This window comes from Streptopelia decaocto (genome assembly GCF_964273445.1).
Source record: "Streptopelia decaocto genome assembly, chromosome: 4".
NCBI lineage: Eukaryota > Metazoa > Chordata > Aves > Columbiformes > Columbidae > Streptopelia > Streptopelia decaocto.
In genome coordinates, this window is record NC_138658.1 from 25,402,125 (window position 1) to 25,423,085 (window position 20,961).

Sequence of the window (20,961 nt, forward strand, 5' to 3'; positions counted from 1 at the left end):
TCCTGAGGGAGCGGTGGTCAACGGCCACGTACTCGTGCCAACGGCCGCCCGCGCGCCAGAGCGCCCCACAGCGGCTGGCTGCAGCCTGGGGGGGCTTCACTCTGCGCCAGGCAGAGAATGCTGCGTCCTCCTCACAAAACGCCTCACGCGGGCATCCCAGGAAACTGAACCTTGTCACGGGGGAATGACTATGTGTATTTTTATGCTACAGCATTCGATTTTCCTTCTGTTAGCCTTCCTCCCCGTCAAGGCAACGCTTGGTTCGGTGTTCCTGCTGGCTCTCAGCCTCCCGGGCTGAGGCGACTTGCCTTGGGACAACCGTTAGATGGTGGCCGTGTTGTTTCAGCTCTCACCCTGTCCCGTGGAAGACACCCAGAAACGTCTCCTGCCGTGTGCCAGCCAGTGAGACCACCTGCGAATTGGGCCAAGTTAAAACGTGTCAGCAGAACTTGGAATATAATAAAGCAGCTGCGGGGTATGGGCACGTCATAAACACATTCCTTCCTGCGGACCTTCGTTCTTATCTTGTCATATCCCCCCTCCCACCCAGATCTGCGGATTTGTTTCATTTCTGTCACAAGAGGGCAACCTTTGCCTGGCTACAGTTGGTTTTCCATCCGCAGTTTGCAGGGAAAACCCGAACACAGGAGTGTCCTTGGTCTGCGATGGGACAGGGGCACTCACGGGGCCCCAGCGGAGCAGCCAGTCGCACCTGCAGTGGCACTGACCTCTCAAATGTTAAAAAATAACAGTGACGCACTCCTCTCATATAATTACCTTTCATTTTCTTCAAAACATAATCTAATAATGATGTACCATGTTAATACTGCTCCAGAATACATTTTCTTTACAGTCTTTGGTGAAAACAGCTCAACATGTGTCACAGTTTCAAGTTTTCACTGTAAACCTGTTGAAACAGAGGATTTACAGATCAGATCTCCCTAGAGCTCAGCCCTCAGAATTTAAGTGGGGCCTTCAGATGAGATCTGTTCTCTGTGATGTTGCCTGTGTACCTGCAATACTGTAAGCACTTTTTTAATGAGGGGAAAACAGCCTCTGAACACCAACTCTGTTGATTGTCAAGTTGACAGCGCTTACAGAGGGATCAAAGTACAGTACCTGCTGCTTCTTCTAGGCCTGATTCTGAACTGCCACCCAGAAATTAGTGCCAAAAAAAAGTAATACAGCAGCAGCCATAGCAAGAAACATTGCATTGTGGGGAAAATAAACCCCAATAAACACATCCTTTACTTGTTGTTTCTCATGTTTCATGTGCTAATTTTCTAAACTATCACCTAACCACACTGGTAAGTATATTCCTTACAAATTGCTCTGATTTAATATGAACTTTTACTGTCATATTACCAGGTCACTCTTTTTGGAATTTTGTATTATTTCCTTTTAAGCAAAAGATCACTATTGCCTAGTTTAGCAGATACAGCCTTATCCCTGACTCTCTTCCTAAGAGTCACCATGGTATTTCTAAGTAGGAGTGGAGTTCCTTTGCTAGCAAGCCTGAAGTTAACACACATTATGTCAAACAACATATTGTAACCTCAGCTTTGCATGCTTGCACTTCCATTCGATACTGCTGGCCCCAATTAGGTGATGTGTCTCAGGAAAGGGATGCCAACATATTTCCTACCAGATCCTCTTTTCTGTTACTCCATAGACCCTCCTCTAACTTCTTTTAAAGAAAAGCAGAACTGCAACTGTCTGCACTGTCCAGGGAAGGAGAGTGGAACTCCTGAAAGGACTGACCTGCTCCCAGCCCTAATTATTTCTGACTTTCTACCATCCTCTACTAAAACCAGTCCTCCAGTATGTGTTGAAACCAGCAAGAAGCATAGTTTTTCACAAGAGCTTTGTCTTATTTTCCTACTTTCAATTTTAAGGAGGTTCACAGGATTAGAAATGTGGAAGATGGCCCAGTTCTGAAAGACACAGCCAAGAAAGTGTTAGTGTTTCTCTGTTACTTGAGAAATAGTAAACCCTCTATCATAAAGAGGGAAAAAAAAAAAAAGGCTCGGCTCAGGAATGTTGGCTGTCCAAATATGTTAGTACTTTTATGGTTAAATAGAAAACAAAGAATCAAGGTGGTTGCTGTACCTTCAAGACACACTTCTGTGTTAGAGGCAGCATTAGCAATGGATGGATTATTCATATAAATGGGGTTGATCTGTTCGCTTGGCAACAAGATGAGCTGCTTGGAACTTCTTTGCCCACATCATTCACACTGCTCTGAGTCACCAGCCTTGAACTTTCAACCGCAGCTGTTTGTGGTGGTTTTCTATACACACTTTTCTCGTAGGAAAGAGACATTTAAAAAGCAGCAAGGCATTCAAAATGTAAATGCTATTGAGTTATCAGACAATTAAAAAAAAAAGTTGAAAGGCCAAAGGACTTTTCTCCTTTCCCACTTGTGTTTATTTAGTGATCCCTGGACTGGTTTATGGTTTACTGGTTCTTTCTAGGGAAAGCCATTTAATCTTTTGGCCACTAGACCAAACTTTGGGGCTTACAGAGGATCTGGCTGTAACACCAAGGCAGATGCATTGTTTTGTTTATTGCTCTCTGGAACTGACTGGCTCTAGATGCTGCTTTCCACTGCAGCTACAAGTCTAAGAACCACTTCCCCTTCCAACATCCGGACCTCACAGGGCAGGGGAGAAAAGCACTAACAGAAAGCAAAAAAATCCTGCCCCCAGTGTCACTGGCTACGAAAATACTGATGAAAACCAGCTGCTGAATTCACATTATCTTGTACATTTTTCTAACTGAAAAGTAATCTCTGTGAAGGAGGACAGTGTATTTACTTGGCTTATCATAAGAGAACCTTTTGGATCATACTATAGCTAAAATTTTCCAATAAAGGACAAATTTAAAAAAACCCCCACATATTCCAGAAGAGCTTAATGCAGCACAGTGAAATAGCGGCAAAGTATCCGTTGGTATCAAATGATACACTTTGTGGCCCTACACTCTTGCTTCCAAACTCACTGAACTTTATCAATTTTGAGCCTGGTGTCAGCTTAGCAGACACCTAACAATAATAACCTCGTGTTCCTCAAAAATTCTTACCAGCTGTGTTCTCAAGCTGAAAACCAGCTTATGGTGCAGGACCCCATGACCATAAAGCAGAGGTTAGGGTACGGTTGCTTGGTAGAAGCAGGTTATGTGGATCTGACAGCAGCAGGACAGATGCAACTGTGAGGGAATTAATCTCTAGGTATTATCCCCTCCCTTTATGTGGGGAAAATCCGCTCAGCATGACCAAGAGGAGGCAGAGGAGCTCAGAGAAAAAGCAGACACTGGTGCACTACCAAAGGACGGTTCTTCTATTTCAGGAGAAATACTGCAAGAAGCTCACAAAGGGTCCTGCTGCACACAAGTACAAGGAAAGCCACCCAAAGCGACAGGGAAAATTCTTAAGAAGAACAGAAATCTTGGAAAAAGAATTACATTTTGCTTATTATCCAAAAATGTTTTTAGTGCTAGATAAAGTACAAGTTTCGGCTCTGTTCAGAACACTAAGAAGGCTGGACAAAACCAAACCAACCAACCAGCCACACAGAGGTGCAGGTTCTTGCTCGCTCTTTTAGAGATGACAGTTTTAAGTAAATAGGTTTTTGCACATTCTTGCATGCAACTAACTATTCTTTTCACGATGATGCCACAAAGCTGTATCCAAGTAGGAGAAAAGATAAATATTTGGATGATAAGGACAGGTATTGTTTTTGTGGGCTTCGCCAGATATCTATTCTCATTTAAACAAGTTGGTTTGTAAGGGTCCATAAGACCCACAGTTTTTGTTTCTGCACTACAAGAAGTACGTGCACCATAAAGAAATAAATAATGTTTGAGTCATTTATATAGGAGACTTTGATGTTGCTTCTTTCCCCATTAAGCACTAAGCATCTGTCATGACTGAGCTGGGATTTTCAGTCCTGGATGAATGCTCAACATGTAGAGTTAGTGAGTTCTTGTAACGTCTTCATTTCAGAGTTGGTGGTATGTACTTTAGGAGCTGGTCAGCTGTAGGAGCCAGGCATTTTCTCTCTCATTTGCTACAGACAGATGTGAATGGCTGTTTCCAAGCCAATAATTCAACAGTCTGACAGTAGCTCACGATGTTAAAAATTAAAGCTCAGCACAGCGGCTGCACTGAATGATGGAGCAGTGTGCGCTGAGACTTGTATTGCTCTAAGATCAAACTCCAAGTTCATTAACACCTACAAGAGCAGCCTCTGGCTTGCCAGGGGCTAAGGAATTCGCATTCCCCTCTCAAGCACCAGCCACAGGCTCCTGCACCTGCTGCCCAGCTTCTGCGCCAAGGCAGCAGCCACCTCCTCCACAGTGATCACTCTGGTACGTGCTGCCTCGTCTCAGCAAAAGCTGGCCCACAGCATACAGAGCCTGCACTCTGGATGGAGGCTGTGAAAGGGAGGCTATTTATCCTTTTATTTATTAATACAAAGGCTTTGTTCCAACTACACAAATAACAAATCCATTTCTAAACCAGGCCAGTAGTCAAACTGTGTTACAGTAGAAGAGAGAAGGAGAGAAGCTATTTTTACAGGTAAGCAAACCCTTTGTTCCACCCTTGGGCTTTCCATAGAACTAAAAATGTAAACCAGCAGGGTAATGACGATAGCAAATATTGCATCATGGAAGCTCATTTGTGTCCCTTATTAGCGTATCATCCTTCTTGCAGAAGATGTGGAGGAATGCAGTGTTTTCCCCACCTTTTTGTATAAACTATGGCCTGCCTATAAGCCTCAACAATGGAAGAAGGTTGTAGGGGGGAAGATGGGGAAAGACCTCACCTTGATGAAAGCTGGGAGGTAAGACTGTGAGCTGCAGAAACAGTTTCCTCCTTTCAGAGAGTTACCCTCTTCTTTCTGCTTCACCATAACTTAGTGAATGGCAGAGGAGGAGAGGAATCCTCCTCCACCAACAGGGCTTGAGGTACTGGTGCTCATGGAATATGCAACTCAGTGACTTCCAGCACCTTGTAATGAGCAGACTGTAGTTAAGGGCAGTATCCCTGTTGATGAAGGCTACTTCAGTATGTTCTTACAGACTTAAAAAATTAAATACTTGCCTGAAAAGGGATGGACAGAACATAAACCCCACCTTACCTGAAAACTCAAGACATGCAGTGCAACAAATAGGTATCTTTATTCTTAATTCTTTGTTGTTTTTTTTTAGTTTTTTTTGGTTTGTTTTTTTTTTTTTTTTTAATAACAGTGGCAGGATAATTGCAAATGCTTTTTTTGTATGTGCTTTTGCTTAGTGATTTTGCATCCAGGGTGATCTACAGCTACAGTCTCTTCCTTTTTGTGGTTCTTGGTTTTTGTTTTGTTTTTGTGTTTTTTTGGTGTTTGTTTTTTTTTTTTGTTGTTGTGTTTTGTTTTTTTTTTTTTTCCCCATCAGGCTCTTCCTATGATAAATAGAGTGACTAAGTATTCAGAGCTACCACAAACTTAATAGCTGTGTAACACAGTGAACTACTTCACAGTCATAAAGATAATCCATAAAGCAAACATATAGGGAGATTGTTTTGTTCACAGCAGTAGTTGAAAAGAAGCCTCATCTTTTTTCCTGTTTGGCATCTTACTATTTCAGTCAAAGTGGATTCTCCGTTGTTGCCTTTTCAAAAAAAAGCAATTATAGAAATGACCTCATAAAAACATACTTTCAGATTTCAAAATAGTTTGTATGCCAGGTTTTCAAAGACTATTCTAGAAAAGTCAGTTCAACCGACTATAAGAAGAAGGTCAAGTATGGAAAATTATAGTAACAAAACAGTAAAAATGTCTGTAGCATGTAGTGGTTAGCTGTAAACAGAAAGAATAAAACCTCCCTAAAATTTATAAAATAGTCCAAGCTACATAGCTACTATATTTTTCTAGCAGGTGTGTTTTCTTCCACAGCCTTGATCTTTATTACTTTATATTTTTTAAATAACTTAGAATAATAATGAGTTTGCCTGCCAGCAGAAAACTCAAAAACATAATAAAAAAACAAACAAACAAAAACATAGCCACCATTACAGTGGCAGGGAGAAACTCTCCCCAGCAGCTCATTTGTTGTGTCCAGTCCTTTCCCTTCTTAGCAGTCTCAATCAGACGAAGTTCCTGGCTATATTCAGCTTATTAAGAACCCAAGTTCTTCAACGCAGACTTAGCTTTCACTGAAAGGATTGGTGATTTTTTTCCCCTCTGTAATCTACTGCCAACTCTGCAGAATCCTTGTAGCAGCAAGCTGCAGCATAAGGAAGGGAAAAAATATTCCATCCAGGTGTGAAATGATTCATAGACGGCATCTGAGCTCTTCAAAGGATTCTGTCAGCACTGTCATCAATCGATACTTAAGCCTAAATCACAGCCAAGTGGGCTGTGATTTAATCTCATCTGTCAGATGTGAGAAGCTGCCTGTTTGTTCTTGAGTTAATGTGTTTCATCTTTGCTGACACAGTATCTCAACTGTCTGCACAGTTTTCATCACTTTGAATGCCATCATCCGATGTACAGAAAAACAAGCCATGCCCCTTGGTAATCCACATAACATAACAACAGCAGAAACAGCCACTGTTTCATGTGCTAGACTCTGCCCAGAAGCGTTGACCTGAAAGGGAGAGGGAAATGTAAATAAGTAAAGACAATCACTAGAATGATGTAAATCTTCTCAGACAGGTTCAGAGTGCCTCAGATAAGGATCTGGTGAAACTGAGGTTCGTGTCATCACAGATTTTGAAGCCCAGAGTCTTTGTTTGTCTTGCCACCCTAACGTGTAGTGTCTGTGGGCTGATGTGAGCAACTCCTCACTTTCCCTCTGCAAATTAACTAGGACTAATCAGCTGGAATTGTTACATCCCCTCGTGATATCCTAGCAAAAAACACCACAGCCTGAGGAGAATCCTTGGGGTTGTGGTGTAGGGTTGTCTCTCTGTGGTGCTGCAGAGTGGCTCAGAAGAGTTGGGATGTTCTATCCATGGGTACACCTCTAAGTGTTAATGTACCAGCTGCCTGAAACAGTGACAAGAATGCTTTACTAACGGTCAGTTCCTTGGGATACTGGTAGTTTTAAGGCTAAAGCAGAAGTGTGGCTTAGGGGTGAACATGCAGACTTTTCATACCTATTTAATTCTGTGTCTCTACCTTTGCACCCGATTAGTTTTCACTGCCATAACGGTTCATGTATTCTTCCACAATTAGTAAAATGAAAGAGTTGACAAGTCTATGTTCAGCCAGCAGCAGAAAAGTCAAAAATAGGATTTTGCTTAAAGTTGTTTTACCCAGCCTGGACTGTTCTCATGAATAAATTTGCCTCAGAATGATGTTTGTGCAAACCTCATCCCTGTCTGAAAGGGAGGCAATAGCTCCAGAAATGTGAGGAAGTACAGATTTCTTTGAAGTTTAACGAGTATTTTTTCCTACACTGAATAACACAAGAAATTAAGATACAAAATTACTTATTCTAATTCCATGCTCTAATGGAGAGAAGGCTTGAGAGGGTTTAAGATAAAGACTGTTTTCATTTTTCCAAGAGTCCCAGACTGGAGGGGAGGTATTTACACCAATGCTGTGCCCCATCTGTTGTAACATGTAGCATGCCATTTGGTTTTAACTATTTGATGCTTGCTCTGTATCCCATTCTCTTTATTTACTGATGCGGGTAACCTCTGACACAAACCTCAGTGTCTTCCATCTGTCCTTTTCAATGTGATTCTCGGGACTTTCGCTCTCATAGGAAGCCAAGTAAAGTGCTGCAATCAGAAGCAAATACAATGTGTTAAGGCCTACTGGCATTTTACAATTTGCTCTCCCTGGAAAGTGGACTGAAGCTAAATGAAGCAGAATTGTATTATCCATCCCTCAGATTAGGGGTCCAGAATCCCATTAGGAAGTACAGCATTGCTTATAATTACATCCAGACAATACTAACAAACAGTGCATGGGAACAAAGACTGCCCTGAGGGATAAAAATAAAACTAGTGAAAACTCAAAAGCATAAGAGCAGAAGAAAACACTCAAAAGAAGAAACTGAGCCCAGGGACATAATGCTTTGTAAGTAACCAGGGAAGTCCCCATTTTCTTTCTCAGGTGGCACCCTATAGTGTAAAGCATCCTGAAAGTCCATCTGAATACACTTCAGATGATATTTATGGGGACCACATATCCAATCTTTTTTTTTTTTTTTTTAATTAAATTTCAGAGAAAAGGATAACATCAATTCTCACAGAACATGTGTGCATCAGAAGATAAATCCTATTTTCTCTCTCATTTGTAAGGGAGAAGCATTTTTCACTTGCCAGAGATATTTCAGGACAAATTCTCTCTTTACTGTGAGGACGCAATGACTTAACATGGAGAGACTAAGCCATATCCAGTGACACACCTAACCCAGAGGAAGCCCAGAACTCCTTACCATCATCACTGAAGACCGGGACAGTGAGCAAGTACTGCAAAATCTTCCGATCCCTTTCAAACGGACACTCCACTTGCTTCCACATCATAAATTCACTGACTTGTTTTGCCAATTCCCAAAATTTCTGTCAGAACAGAAAAGAGGTGCTATAATAGTACTATCTATTTTGAATTTTTTTAAAAAAAAAGAGAGAGGGGGATATCTCAGTTTCAAGTCCAAGGCTTGGATTCTCCTTGGTTTTTAAGCTAGAATTGAATGTGACCTGACTCAACAAATCAGCTTCTCACTTATGCATTTCTGTTTCAAACTGGGATAACTTCCTGCTCCTCCACCCTGGTAAACTGATGTTATTTAAGAATATAAATAATAGATCATGATCCACACTCAGTTTATTTTCAAGGAGTTCATAATGCTCCTTATGGCCATCTTTTCACTTCTATGATGCTCATGCTTGTTTGTTTCACAGTGAAATATTTAGTAATTTTCACACAAAAAAAAATCTCTAGATGCTTACCACTGACAGTTCAAAATCCGGATGTTCCATTTTAGTTAGCTTATTGGAAATGCTCAGTGTTCTTGCTGGAAATTTATGCCAAAAATAAACATTTCCCATGTAATGTGTTGATGTCATTCATTGATAAACTCTTTTCACTAAAGTTTAACATGCCTCAAGTGCACATGTATTCCTTGAGTAAAATGATATTCCAGATCATCACGTAGTCTAGCTTTAGAACCAGGCTAATTCAAGACAATGACTACAAGTGAAATTTACTGTAATTTTGCACAAGGGACCCCAGCTTCTTGAAAACTGAAAGCATCAGAAAACAAATCATTGGTTAATCCACACTGTCAGATAACAAGTGTGAAATTGGAGGCAGAAGAACTACCAAAAGACAAGGGTTCAAAACTGCTTTGTTGCTGCTGTATCACATGCTTCTTCAGAGACACTGTGTGACTTTCAGGCATGAAAATACTGCACATATACCTTGTCAAAGGATGAACTCAACTTTTACCTTCAGAATTCAAAGAGAATGTCTAAAAATACTAATTTCAAGGGTTTTGTAGTTAACTATAATAAACCTGTGAGTTGAAATGTCTAGATGAATTTGAGCACCGGGAAAAAGTCAAAACTTTTCCCCCACTAAAAAATTGTGAATATTGAAAGGATTTCTATAAAAACTCCATCTCCAGCAAAACTGCATTTTTCTGACTGCTTCCCAGCTCCTCTGAGAAGTAACAGATACACTCAAATTCCAGTCTGATTTTGGTCTCCCAGAATCCAGCAGAAACTGAACCATGATCTGCCTTCAGTTTTCTGTCTCAACGCCACACTCAGTGTTCTACTTACTTCAAAATTCACATGACCATTTGGAAGACGACTGGCACAACCCTCGTTGAGGAAGTAAATATCTTTGATCAGGAGGCTGAAGAAAGGTATCACAATCTAAGGAAAGAACAACATTATTCTCAGTCTAGTCCTGAATCAAAATATAATGCTCTACAGAGAAAAATAAAATGAAGAAAGGTGGTACAAAAGGTAAGGAATATACCAAAGGACTAAGATCTCTGTGATATCTCTCTCTCCTTACACAAAGATTTTGTATTCATTGTATTTTAAAATACCTGACGTTTCTCTGTAAAGAAAGTCCTCCCTTGGATGGGAAGGTATTCCCTACAGCTTTGTTTTCAGCTTTGTGCCAAGCTGTTTCCAATGCTTTGAACTCTTCTTGGCATGTAACTCCTTCAAGGTCCCAATTAAAATACCTGTTGGCACTCCGCTGCTTGTCAATTGTGGCTATGAGGTGTGTTTAGAACAACAACATGCTGAACTAATTTCATTTATGTCATGTCCCTCTTGTTTACACTTTCTCATTTTCCCTTGCAGATTTCACAATATAAGAACTCAGAGGTGCCTAGTTCTTACATGGAATCCCTGCAGCATATCTCTTAGTACAGCTCTACCTCTTGACAGGGCCTTGCTTGGTAAATGAGGAGAGATGCGTGTTAAAGCACAGCATGGAAAATTTGGGGCCAGCACCACAAATGGCTTTTGAACTACAACTCTCTGAGCTCATGCAAGAAATTGAACCTTGGCACTGACTATATCAAAATGAAGCATTTCCTGCCAGCTAAACAAATCAAAGTGTTTTTCTTTGGAGAATGATGGAACATTCTTATATTCTTAGAATGGCTGCATTTTAATTTGCATCCTACAAAAATTTTCACAACTGCAGATCCTTGTTGCAACCGGGGATAAAACACTTATCACTATTTCTATGGGAGACTTTGCTTCATCATTTTAATATCTGCAAGTTCTTTCTTTGATGTCTCAAACCCCACTTTTCTCTGAAGAGAAGCAAGCATCTTCCATTTAAACTTCTGGTGCTTTGAACCATCTGTGGACAGACCTTTAGGGTGCAGAAAAAATCCCTGCTTTTATTTACACGTGCATAACAACAATATAGACCAGCAGACTGCACATGCTTCATCCTGCCTGGGAGTTTAAATTATTCTATGAGCACCAAGATGAGGTTTATTAAACACAGCATGAAGCCCTAATATTATAAGCAATTGATGAGCAACTGCTAAGTGGTAGCAGCTAGGAAGCTATTTGGCTCCTTTCCACAAGAACTACAACTGAGATTATGCATTAATGTGTGATCGAATTCATTTTATTTCTCAAAAGCTAATTTATTTTAAAGAATAAAAAAAGATGCCATCTCTATTAGTGAATAGTTCACAGCCACTCTTGAATCTGGTAGGGGATTTTAACCCACTGTGTTACCCAAACACCTGATTCACCTCACCATTTCCACTAAAAACCTCCAGAGTGTATTTAAAGCACATGTAAAGACTGTATACAGGAAGGGGGCTCCAATCAATCTAGATAGAAGCTCTGTCTAGGTTTGAGTTTTAGAATACCTTTTCTGAGTAGACTTTAAAGCATTTCCACTGAAAACCATAAACCACTTAAAATGGAGCACAAGTAGCAGCTGTAAGAACAAACTACCAGCAACCTCTTTCCAGTTCTTAGACCTTTCCATCTGTATTACTGGTTTGTGAGATAAAGTTCTCTGTCAAATAAGAAATGAGATGAGGCAATGTACTTATTTTATATAAATAATCAAAGCAATCACTTAATGTTTGCCGCTTTCAGTCAGTACCAAACTGGCAGCCTAAGATGAACGGTCATTTTCATGGAGCCACATGGCTTCCCCAAATATTCCATTTACTCTCTTGGTAGCGTATATGTAACATTCAGACATTCCCAGTAAAGAGGGATTCAGTTTTGAGCCTTTTTGTTCTTTTTAAAAGGCCAGCAGGGGCAAAGCTGCTGAGTAACAGAATCCCAAGACAAAAGCTTCCTATGCAACTTAAGAAGTACATTTCATTTCTGCCCACTGGCAAGTCATTTGTACACATACCTTCTCTCTGCTACTATGAGCTGTCAAGGACCTTTGAGCAGCACCACGCAGAGCAGTTCGGTAATTATAAAAATTGCTAGAAGGATCCATCTGATGCTACAAGGTATAAAAAAATGTAAATAATGAGCTTTGGAGAGCAAGTGTTATCACCACATGCAATTGTTTTTCACTTGAGCAACTATTTTAAAAAGCAAGAGGTCTGCTGAATAGCACCACAAACACAGCCTTTTAGAGGACTGGAGCATCTCTTTATCTGTTCTTTCAATCAGATAGAAATGTTCACTCAGCACAAAGGATTCAATACAAGTCAATGGCAGGAAAGCAAAGGCAGGTTTCTCTTCACAAAGAAGGTAGTTCAGTTTTAATTCAAAAGCCAAAATAATGAAACTAAAACAATAGTGGGTCTTGGCACTAATATTCTGTTCTTCCTAGGTATCCAGGTTTCTCAGAGCTGGTTCAGCTGCAATGGCAAAGATCAGACACCTAAATCTGTTAGTGCTCCCACCTCAGTGCTCCAAGACTGACTGCAGCATCTCAACAACTAGGATTGACTGCATGGCTCACAAAGCTCGTCCTTAACCAGCCAACTCCAGCCTGCATAATAAGGTCAAACGAAATAGGGCTGTAATGCTAAGAGCAGCTCCCTGAGCTCTGCAGCCACCCTTGGCACAAGGAAACCTACCTCCAGCTCAAGGGAGTGTGAGGTGGCGACAGCCATCCACTTTTAATCTGTTGTCGTAACACAAGACAAATCTCCCAATGATGCTAATAAATATTTCGTGCTTGCGTCAGGCCCAAAATAATGAAATGTTATTTATCCTACTAATAAAGCAGCTGAATTAACTGACTGCCATTTACAGCAGGATAATTTACTTGATAGTAAATAATCTCTTGGGAAAATCACAAATTCATACACTTCTGCACCTACAGGATCTTTTACAAAGGTCTCTGCTACCTGAAGGTAACTGGCAATCAATTAGTTCAAGACAAATTTCTCTGAAAGGTCAAGGCAGCCACCTTACAGCTCAACTTTTTTTATTTTCAAAAGCAGAACTGCAATAGGTCAGTCCCTCTCACACACATCTCCCTTTCAAGAGTTTATCTACTTTTTCTTTTTCATTTTGTTTTTGTTTTTTTGGTGGGTTTTTTTGTAATTCTTAGGAGATGGGGTTTGGAATTAAAAAAAAAAACCAAACCAAAAAACGAACATCTTCTATGTCGTCCTTTCAAACTGAAAGAGCAAAAGTCAGCTGAAAGATATGACAACTTCTGGAATTTCATGATGAGCACAAACATACTAAATTAAACCTGCCATAATGAAGCCAAACTCTCATTTTAGAGAGGTTAAAAGTAAAATGTTAATAACAGCCCTGTGTCCAAATATTGGCCAAACTTACCTCAAGAATATCAAATTTGGCTGTTTTCACTTTTGCCCAAGTTTTCTTTAATCGAGACACAGAACTCATGTTCATTCCAGCTTGACATAAGAGAAATAAATCATTTTAGCATTAAAATAAAAAATATTTCAAGTAGCTAAGGCTAGTAAGTATTTCTGAAGTAACGGAGCTATTAACAATAACAAATAATTTCAACAGAGCTACTCAGAAGTCAGACTCGTCATTTTATTGAAATTCCAATGTTAAAAAAACTTTTGGAAACAAAAATCAACATCTCTTACAGAATGAAAGCTGTAAAAAAAAACGCTAAGACATTATTTAATGTGGTTTTGATAAAACATTAATATACAGTAGAAAAGCACAAATCAGTGTTCTGAACGCTGTCTTAAATATTTCATTGCATAGTACACACATCCATGAAGTTTTCATATTTTAAATTTTAAAAATATCCCCAATATTTTCCTATCAGATATAAAAAGGTGTGGAATTTTTAAACCACTATAATAGTTAGGATGCAACAGAAACAATGGAAGACATCAATCCTCCATATGACATGAAGAGTTTCTATTTCAATTTAGCACTGAGGTTGGTTTAAAAAAGCTGGGATTTAGATCTCTGAGCAGTTGCAATGAAAACTTATTCTGTAATTTACACTATGGCAATAAATCACTTCTTACATACGTAACACTACAATAAAGTTGAGCAATTCTCCACCACTTCCCCTCTGAACATCGCAGAGCAGAGCATGCCAAGCAGCAGACTTTTGTATAAAGTTTACCTAGATTCAAATGGTGACAAAACATCTTGGGACACATACTTACAAATAATAGCCATTAAGGAGTTAAAGTTGCCAATGTTAAAACATTCCCGAGCCACATCAATGAAATATTCTATCACTTTTGCTCGGTGCTTCTTCTTCACAGGCTGCAAGAGATGCCATTGGAGTTTTACTTAGGCTTAGCAGGAAACAGAGCAATCTGACCTACCCCCAAAAGAAACAACACCCTTGTTAAAAGTCTTTTCCACGTGTACCACAACTTCCAGGTGTGCTTTACGTGTAAATGAAGCCACACTATTGTGTTTGAAAGCCCTCAGGACAGCAGACACAACCCAGACACTTCGCAGGTAGAGAGCAAGGGTGACAGGTACAGCAGCTCTGCCAAAAAGGATACAAAGAGGAGCAGAGAAGGGGTCAGCACAGAGGAGAGAAAAGACGCCTCTGTTGACAAGGGGCTGCAGGCGGGAAGGGCAGGCCAGATGCACTCTTGTGCCAAGAAGGACAACAGCACAACATCCCCACCACGTCACGTGAATGAGGCCAAGGCATGAGTACAATGCTGAAAACTTATTTCCTCTTCAGCCCTGAGCTGGCTTCATTCACACATGAAAAAGTGCAGAGCTGGGAGAATGCAAAGTTAAAGGGGAACCAAACCTGAAAAGGCTTCACAGTTTAAGACAACTAGACTAAACAAAACCTTTCAGCAGAAAAAGTCCTCACTCACCATACAGATTTCTGTTGCAACCAAGTAACTGAGCCTGTTAAACCATTCCACATAGGCCTCCAGATGACGGGTCTTCTTTCGATCTCCATAGCAGCTCTGGAGACAGAAGAAAAATAGCACCTTTTAGTGTAATCTTCACCTTTTTCCTGAGAGACGCCTTTTGGCTTTCTGCCTTGCCATCCCTAAACGCTGTAAAGTACACAGGAATAACTCAATTACCCAAAGTGACAAAAAGCTTAGAGCAAAAGCAGCAGTGACAGTATTTGAGCATGCAGAACTTCCTCCCCAGCTGTTGGCTCAGTGAAGTACTCAAGCAGGCGTGCAGAACCCGTTGCCTGCTGTAAAGTCCTAACAGTAATTCAAGTTTTAACTGCCTAACTTTGGCACACCTAATTTACAGAGCGTAAGTCATCTTGAAAGCAGCACTCAAGGAGATGACGAGCTCTTGCATGGTTAGCTGAAAACACTATGTCTTTGCCCTTCACCTTACAGGGATCAAGAGCTTGCTACCCACTTGCTGTGATGCGTGCTCTGCCTGCAAATTGCCCCACTTGCCAGTTTGCTGCAAAGAGTTCAGTTTACTGAAAGGAAGAACAGATGTTGAAAATGAGTAATGCGAAAGTCAAACTTAAAACCAGCTTCTTCCAGCTGTAGACCACATAGGTGGCTCAGAGAAAATATCCACAGGATGAAGTTCTCCCTTAGCTTAAATCAGAAAAAACAGCAAATGCATTAATTTAAGTCAATTTGTTGGCTGAGTTCTGGAGCTCCAGGAGTTAAGAGGAATACTAAAGCATTTTCAGTCTGAAGCTCATTTCTGCTTGTCCTTATTTGTTGCTAGAACTCACTTCTAGCTCATGGGGCCCCTGAGCTCCAGGATATTAAATATCACATTTCAGAGCTGCTCCAGATCCGCTCCAATTACCTTGTCATTATCCAAAGGATCCTTTTGCACAAATGCTTGGACAAACTCTTCTGGTCCAATATAATTGAGTCTCTCCTAAATAAAGCACACAAACAGCCAAGTCACATCCTATGTTAAGCTGCATTTGAAAAAGAGGGGAAGGATGAAATCATATTTGAAGTGTAACAACAACTCACAAGCTCTATGTGTGTCAGCTGCTGAGCCAACATGTAGGGATCATTGCAGACTGCGATTATGTCCCTCTGAATGGACTGGGGCTTGGTCTTGAGAACTGTGAAGCGATCCGTGGACGTGGCGTTAATTTTTGCAAGTACTTCCTCATACTGGCTAACAGTGGCGAGCTTTCGAATCAGGTTCTGGAGGAGCTGCTGTACGTTCTTCCAATACATCTGTCATGACATGAAAAAAATCGGGAGACATTTTCAAAATGTGAGAAGTCTGCGTGACACCAAAACAGATTGATGCTGATACCTTGTCATGGTTTAAACCCCAGCTAGCCACTAAGACCATGATAGCAGCTCAACTCACTCCCCCCAACCTTAGTGGGACAGAGAACTGAAAAGGGAGAAACTCGTGGGCAGAGGCAAAAACAGTTTAATAAGACAACATACCTGAATTTGTTGCCGACTTAAGATATACTCTATTATGTGAGTTTCTAATGTTAGCATTTCATCAGACCAAAAGGAATCCAGATGAGCATTTGAACACTGATTGTCTCACAGATTAGGTAGTGACCTGGTGTCCTGGTTTTGTCCTGGTTTTAGCCCAGTAGCAGCAGAAAAGACATGCACAATCTACTCCATGAAAGTACTACCTATCATTGGCCAAAATACAAGAAATGAAAATGCTCCATCTTCTGCCTGAGACTACACAAAAAACAATGTGTGGTCATTCCCTGATGAAGAAAGTGCCTGCATCTCTGGAGTAAATCAAGATCAGTTTCACTGAAGTCAGAGTTAAAACTTGCAGTAAATCTGAGAAAAAGGAGAAGATAATAAAGCCATCTCTCTTTTCTTCCACCCTGCAGGCCTTTCTGTATGGCAGTTTTAAATTAGCGGGAGTGACAAATTTAAGTAGGAGCAGAACTTGACAAAGATCTGTGTAACAGCCCCTAAGGCAGTTACTCTCTCGAATTCCAGACACCAATATCCTAAAGCCACTACAGCAAAACATAACTGGCTGAAAACAGGAGCATCAAAACCTACTGGCAGCACAGTACAGTGTGACAGTCCTAGGCAGGAATGTCTCCTATATTCTAAGGAATTCATCATTCCCTCCAAAGCTGCCATTAATATGAATTTCCAAATTTACTAAAATACAACAGCACTATCTAGGGTCAGGTGAAGTCAGTTGTGTTCAACCAAGGCTGAATTTGTCTTGTTACTTAGCAAACAATTGCTTTCTGCTTTGATGTATTTTTTTTCCTAGTCAAATACACACAGCATAATTTTTCACCAGGGTGGGTAGGGAGGTAATAGGGGGATCCCAAGCTTTTAAAGAAAAGAAACTACATTTTCCTCAGGAAGACACTTCAAGTGCTGTGTTTCCAGAAACAGGTGTTAGGTGACAAACACAGACTTGCTTCACTGACTCATTGCTTTCCAAATTATCTGAAATTTCACGTAAGAGAACTTTATGAAGCATTTTCTTGCCTAGCTGGTAATCAACTAAGAATAAAAAGTGTCTAAAATACTCACGCTGAATTCTGGCTATTGATGGAAATCACGTAATAATCAGTAGGTTAATCTTCAAAGCAAAAAAAAGAAACCTTGCCTGAATTTGTGGTTCATGTTAACCCAGAACTGACAACAAAATCAGGGAGAAAATGGGTGAAGACACAAAGCTGAACCACCTAATTCTGGTCAATCTGCTTCTGTAGCTAGAAAACCCAGGAGAAAAGTCAAAGTGGCACAGATACTGTCCAAACTAGAACAAGAAATCAGGGTAATCAGCCCACATCTGATCTAATGGGAGTTCAACACAAAAAATATCCCTCTATCCAGTGATGAGGCAAAACCCTGATGGGACAAAGGCAGTAGGAAACACCAGTTTCCTCTCACACTTCACAGGTGTACCTGAGTCCACAAAAACAATGTCTCTCTGCTCTTCTGAGCCTCAGTCTCCTCTCTGGCAGAGGCAGTAACCTCGAAGCATTCTGTGCAAGGACAAGTACGTACTGTGCACCCATAATAGGTATTTGCTGCTGGACCATTACATGCATATTTTTTTGATATCACATATATATTTATTAAGACACCAACAAACTCAAAGAATATGTCTTTTCTCAATTAGATATTGATTGTAGTATGGCTACTGGTCAGCCTAGACATATTGGTCTTCCTCTAAATTTAGCTTTACCTTTTCCCACTTACTTGTCCTATAGTCTAATTTTTGAGCCTATATTCACACTGATATTTTCTCATAATGCACATATGGGTCTATCTAGTTTTATATAAACCAGCATGATCACATAGAAACAAGGCACCTTGGACTTCTAGGCTGAAGCACCCTGTTCCCAACTCTTACCCAAACTTCAAAAAATTACACACACCCCTTTCCTTGTAGATGATACTTAAACAAGTTTACATTTCAGTTTGTTAGAAAGCCTTACAACTTTTCTGTTAGCTCCTGTATGTATGCAGCAACATGAGCTGCAAAATCAAGATTGATATATCATCTTTACATATTCCCAAACTCTGCTATTCTTTTTTTATTTGTCTAATTTTCAAGGGCCTTTAAAAAATATAATGCTTGATATTTATGCTATTTCTAGTTAGACTTGCAGATACCCATGAATAAAGGGAACAATGCTGATATTTATTTATATTTTAAAACCTCTGAGGACTGGACAGCACCAGAAAAAGTGATGAGACACTTCATCTAAAGGTACCCACCACTTTGTGTCTGTCCTGTACAGGTAGTGACTGGAAGTACCATTACCACCTGCTAGATATGGAATATCGCATGCTAAATGAGTTTCCCCAGTCAATCTTACTATATGATATAATTGTGGAAAGAAAAAAAAAAAAAAGAGGTCAGTGCAATGCTGGGCTGCACATGAAGAAACATCAGGATACAGGATGTGGATTTGGTGTGACTGCATACACTAATCAACTGTTTCACAGAAAAAAGCACTGATAAATGTTTAGATAGAATTCATCAAGAAATGCAAGAAAATGGCTGTCTGGCAAGGTTTCAAAGGCTATACCTTGAAATTATGGTAGTTAAGTGGTAAAAGGAACCAGAACAATCCAGAAATCTCATGAGCATGACGACCCCTCAGGACACAAAGAGGGAAAATGTGAAAGGAATGGAATCAAACTCAGGGAGAAGCAGGGGTGTGTGAGGAAACCATCAAGGTTTTTCCAAAGATGCTGTTTTGATGGAACAATATGTTAACACGGTGAATGGTTTTAGTTGGACTCTTACTGGTAGCTCTTTACAGTACTGAAGCACAATAATTTGGGAAATGAAATAAGAAGCTACAAGGAGAGGAGCTGTAGTGAACAGGAACAGGAAACACTGCTTCATTCATTATCCTTCAAGGTAATGACCCACACAAAACCAAGCAATCTGCAGAAAAGCAAGGTCAAGGAAGTTGCCATTCACTGTTCCAAGCAGTTCACAATAATGCAAGTCAATTTACTGCAGTGCTTGCTTTCCCGTTTTCTTTCTAAAGGAAATCTCAAAGTCAACAAAAGCTCAAAGCTAGAGCTATAAAAGACCTGCAGCTCACTGCCAGAACATCATTCCCTGTTGCTCATTTTCTAGCAGTTTGTACATCTGCCGTTTCCTTCAATAGATGATTTCACTATTTAAATTGTCTGTACTGTCAGAAACTTCACTGTAGACAACCTTCCCTATTGCGGCTTTACTCTTGCATCCACCTACTCAACTTTCCCCAGGCTTGCACACTCTTGTGCCAGCGGATGTTCTTCAAGTGGGTGCGAGTCCTCAATCTTACCACTCTTCCTTGAACTGAACTTCAGTTCCCTATCTTCCTATTAAGAATACCCAGAAACAAAGCAACTGTGCAGGAGCACTGTCCAGGGAAACATGCCTCATGGCACCCCTACAGTTAAGGCAAACCTATTCTTTTCTCACCACAGTCCAAAGCCCGCTGTGGCTATCTTGCAACAATTCTAAGCCTTCCCATCAAATCTGGCATCCTTTTCATTTATATTCTGTACTGCATATCACTCCCTTATCCCATCTTCTTTTGTCCCTCCCCATTTTCACAACATCAAAATGTTTTTCAGCTTCTAAATTCAGTTTAGGTTTGTTTTCTTCCAGCCTTGTTTTTAGTCTCTCAAGGTCTTTCCAGGACTTTGGTAGCACTCACAACTTCTTCCAGTAAAGCTTACCTACCGAAGCCTGTTAACATGCTGTTTGAGGCTCCATCCGTATGACTATTCAAAAGCTTATATATGGAACACCAGGCCCTGGGGAACACTAGAAACGTGATGCCATTCAGCAATTGCTCTTTGCGTTTATAGCTCTTCCAAATGTCACTCCAGTGCCTTTTGTAATCTTACTATTACATTATGTAAGCTCACATGATCTGCTTATCAAAACCTTGTTAATTACCTTTCTACTAAGTGAATGTAAGCCTTGGCTTTTGGCTGAGTTTATTTCTGTACTTACAAAACAGGCATCAGCTAAGCATCAAAATATTTCCTAAGACCTCAGTGAAACTTAACTTCCATCTGACAACTGGGATTTAAAAAAAGGCCAAGTGATTTCCTCATGTGGTGCATATCCAGAGGAAGGAATACAAGACACTTCCTCCGCATCCTTATCCAATGCTTTAAGGTCAAGACAATTCTTTCTGGTCCAGTTTTCCTTTAGAAACTTTTCCCTAAACCCGTTATAACACTTCCATTGAGCTAAAGGTCAGAGGCCCAATTCCAACACACCTTACACAAACTGAAGAAATCACCAACATTGGTTGCAGTTTCTCAGATATGCAAGTCTTCCCAGTGCCTTATCTAGCTGCTTCTAAGCAGAATCACCAAAATGAAAAATATTAACAGCCACCAAAGTTGTGCCTGTTGGCACAAGATGCAATTATATTATGCGTTTAAGGATGGAGTGAACCCTGTCTGTGCTATGAAAAGGATCTGCTTATGCTGTGTGGTTTCTTCCTACGCCTGGAAACCAGACAGAACTTTTTCCCTACATGCACCTTCATAACAAATTAACTTAGCCACCCAGAGCAGTGCCATGTTATTAACAGCAACAAACTGAAATATCAAAGCATTGAAGTAATTCCTTTTTAT

General features: G+C 40.3%; 2 protein-coding genes and 1 long non-coding RNA gene across 8 annotated transcripts in view; 1 reads left to right on the plus strand and 2 right to left on the minus strand.

Moving 5' to 3' along the window:
• PRKG2 (protein kinase cGMP-dependent 2) overlaps positions 1-2,203 on the minus strand; it is a 46,800-nt gene extending 44,597 nt beyond the window's left edge. For all 3 annotated transcript variants that reach the window (XM_082050851.1, XM_082050850.1, XM_082050849.1), the window contains exon 1: positions 2,110-2,203. The gene's annotated coding sequence lies outside the window, so the exon portion shown is untranslated. The remainder of the gene's footprint in view (positions 1-2,109) is intronic.
• The window catches only part of LOC309438902, a 28,321-nt gene extending 18,552 nt beyond the window's left edge, over positions 1-9,769 (plus strand). For both annotated transcript variants that reach the window (XR_014183893.1, XR_014183894.1), the window contains 2 exons: positions 4,523-4,844; positions 8,297-9,769. This is a non-coding gene — a long non-coding RNA (uncharacterized lncRNA). The remainder of the gene's footprint in view (positions 1-4,522; positions 4,845-8,296) is intronic.
• The window catches only part of RASGEF1B (RasGEF domain family member 1B), a 137,907-nt gene continuing 122,329 nt past the window's right edge, over positions 5,384-20,961 (minus strand). For all 3 annotated transcript variants that reach the window (XM_082050856.1, XM_082050857.1, XM_082050858.1), the window contains 10 exons: positions 15,859-16,071; positions 15,683-15,757; positions 14,758-14,853; positions 14,077-14,179; positions 13,256-13,335; positions 11,859-11,954; positions 9,782-9,877; positions 8,434-8,557; positions 7,699-7,771; positions 5,384-6,630 (listed from right to left, as the gene is read on the minus strand). In XM_082050856.1, the coding sequence (XP_081906982.1) occupies positions 6,606-6,630; positions 7,699-7,771; positions 8,434-8,557; positions 9,782-9,877; positions 11,859-11,954; positions 13,256-13,335; positions 14,077-14,179; positions 14,758-14,853; positions 15,683-15,757; positions 15,859-16,071 (981 nt within the window). In that variant the 3' untranslated portion in view covers positions 5,384-6,605. The remainder of the gene's footprint in view (positions 6,631-7,698; positions 7,772-8,433; positions 8,558-9,781; positions 9,878-11,858; positions 11,955-13,255; positions 13,336-14,076; positions 14,180-14,757; positions 14,854-15,682; positions 15,758-15,858; positions 16,072-20,961) is intronic.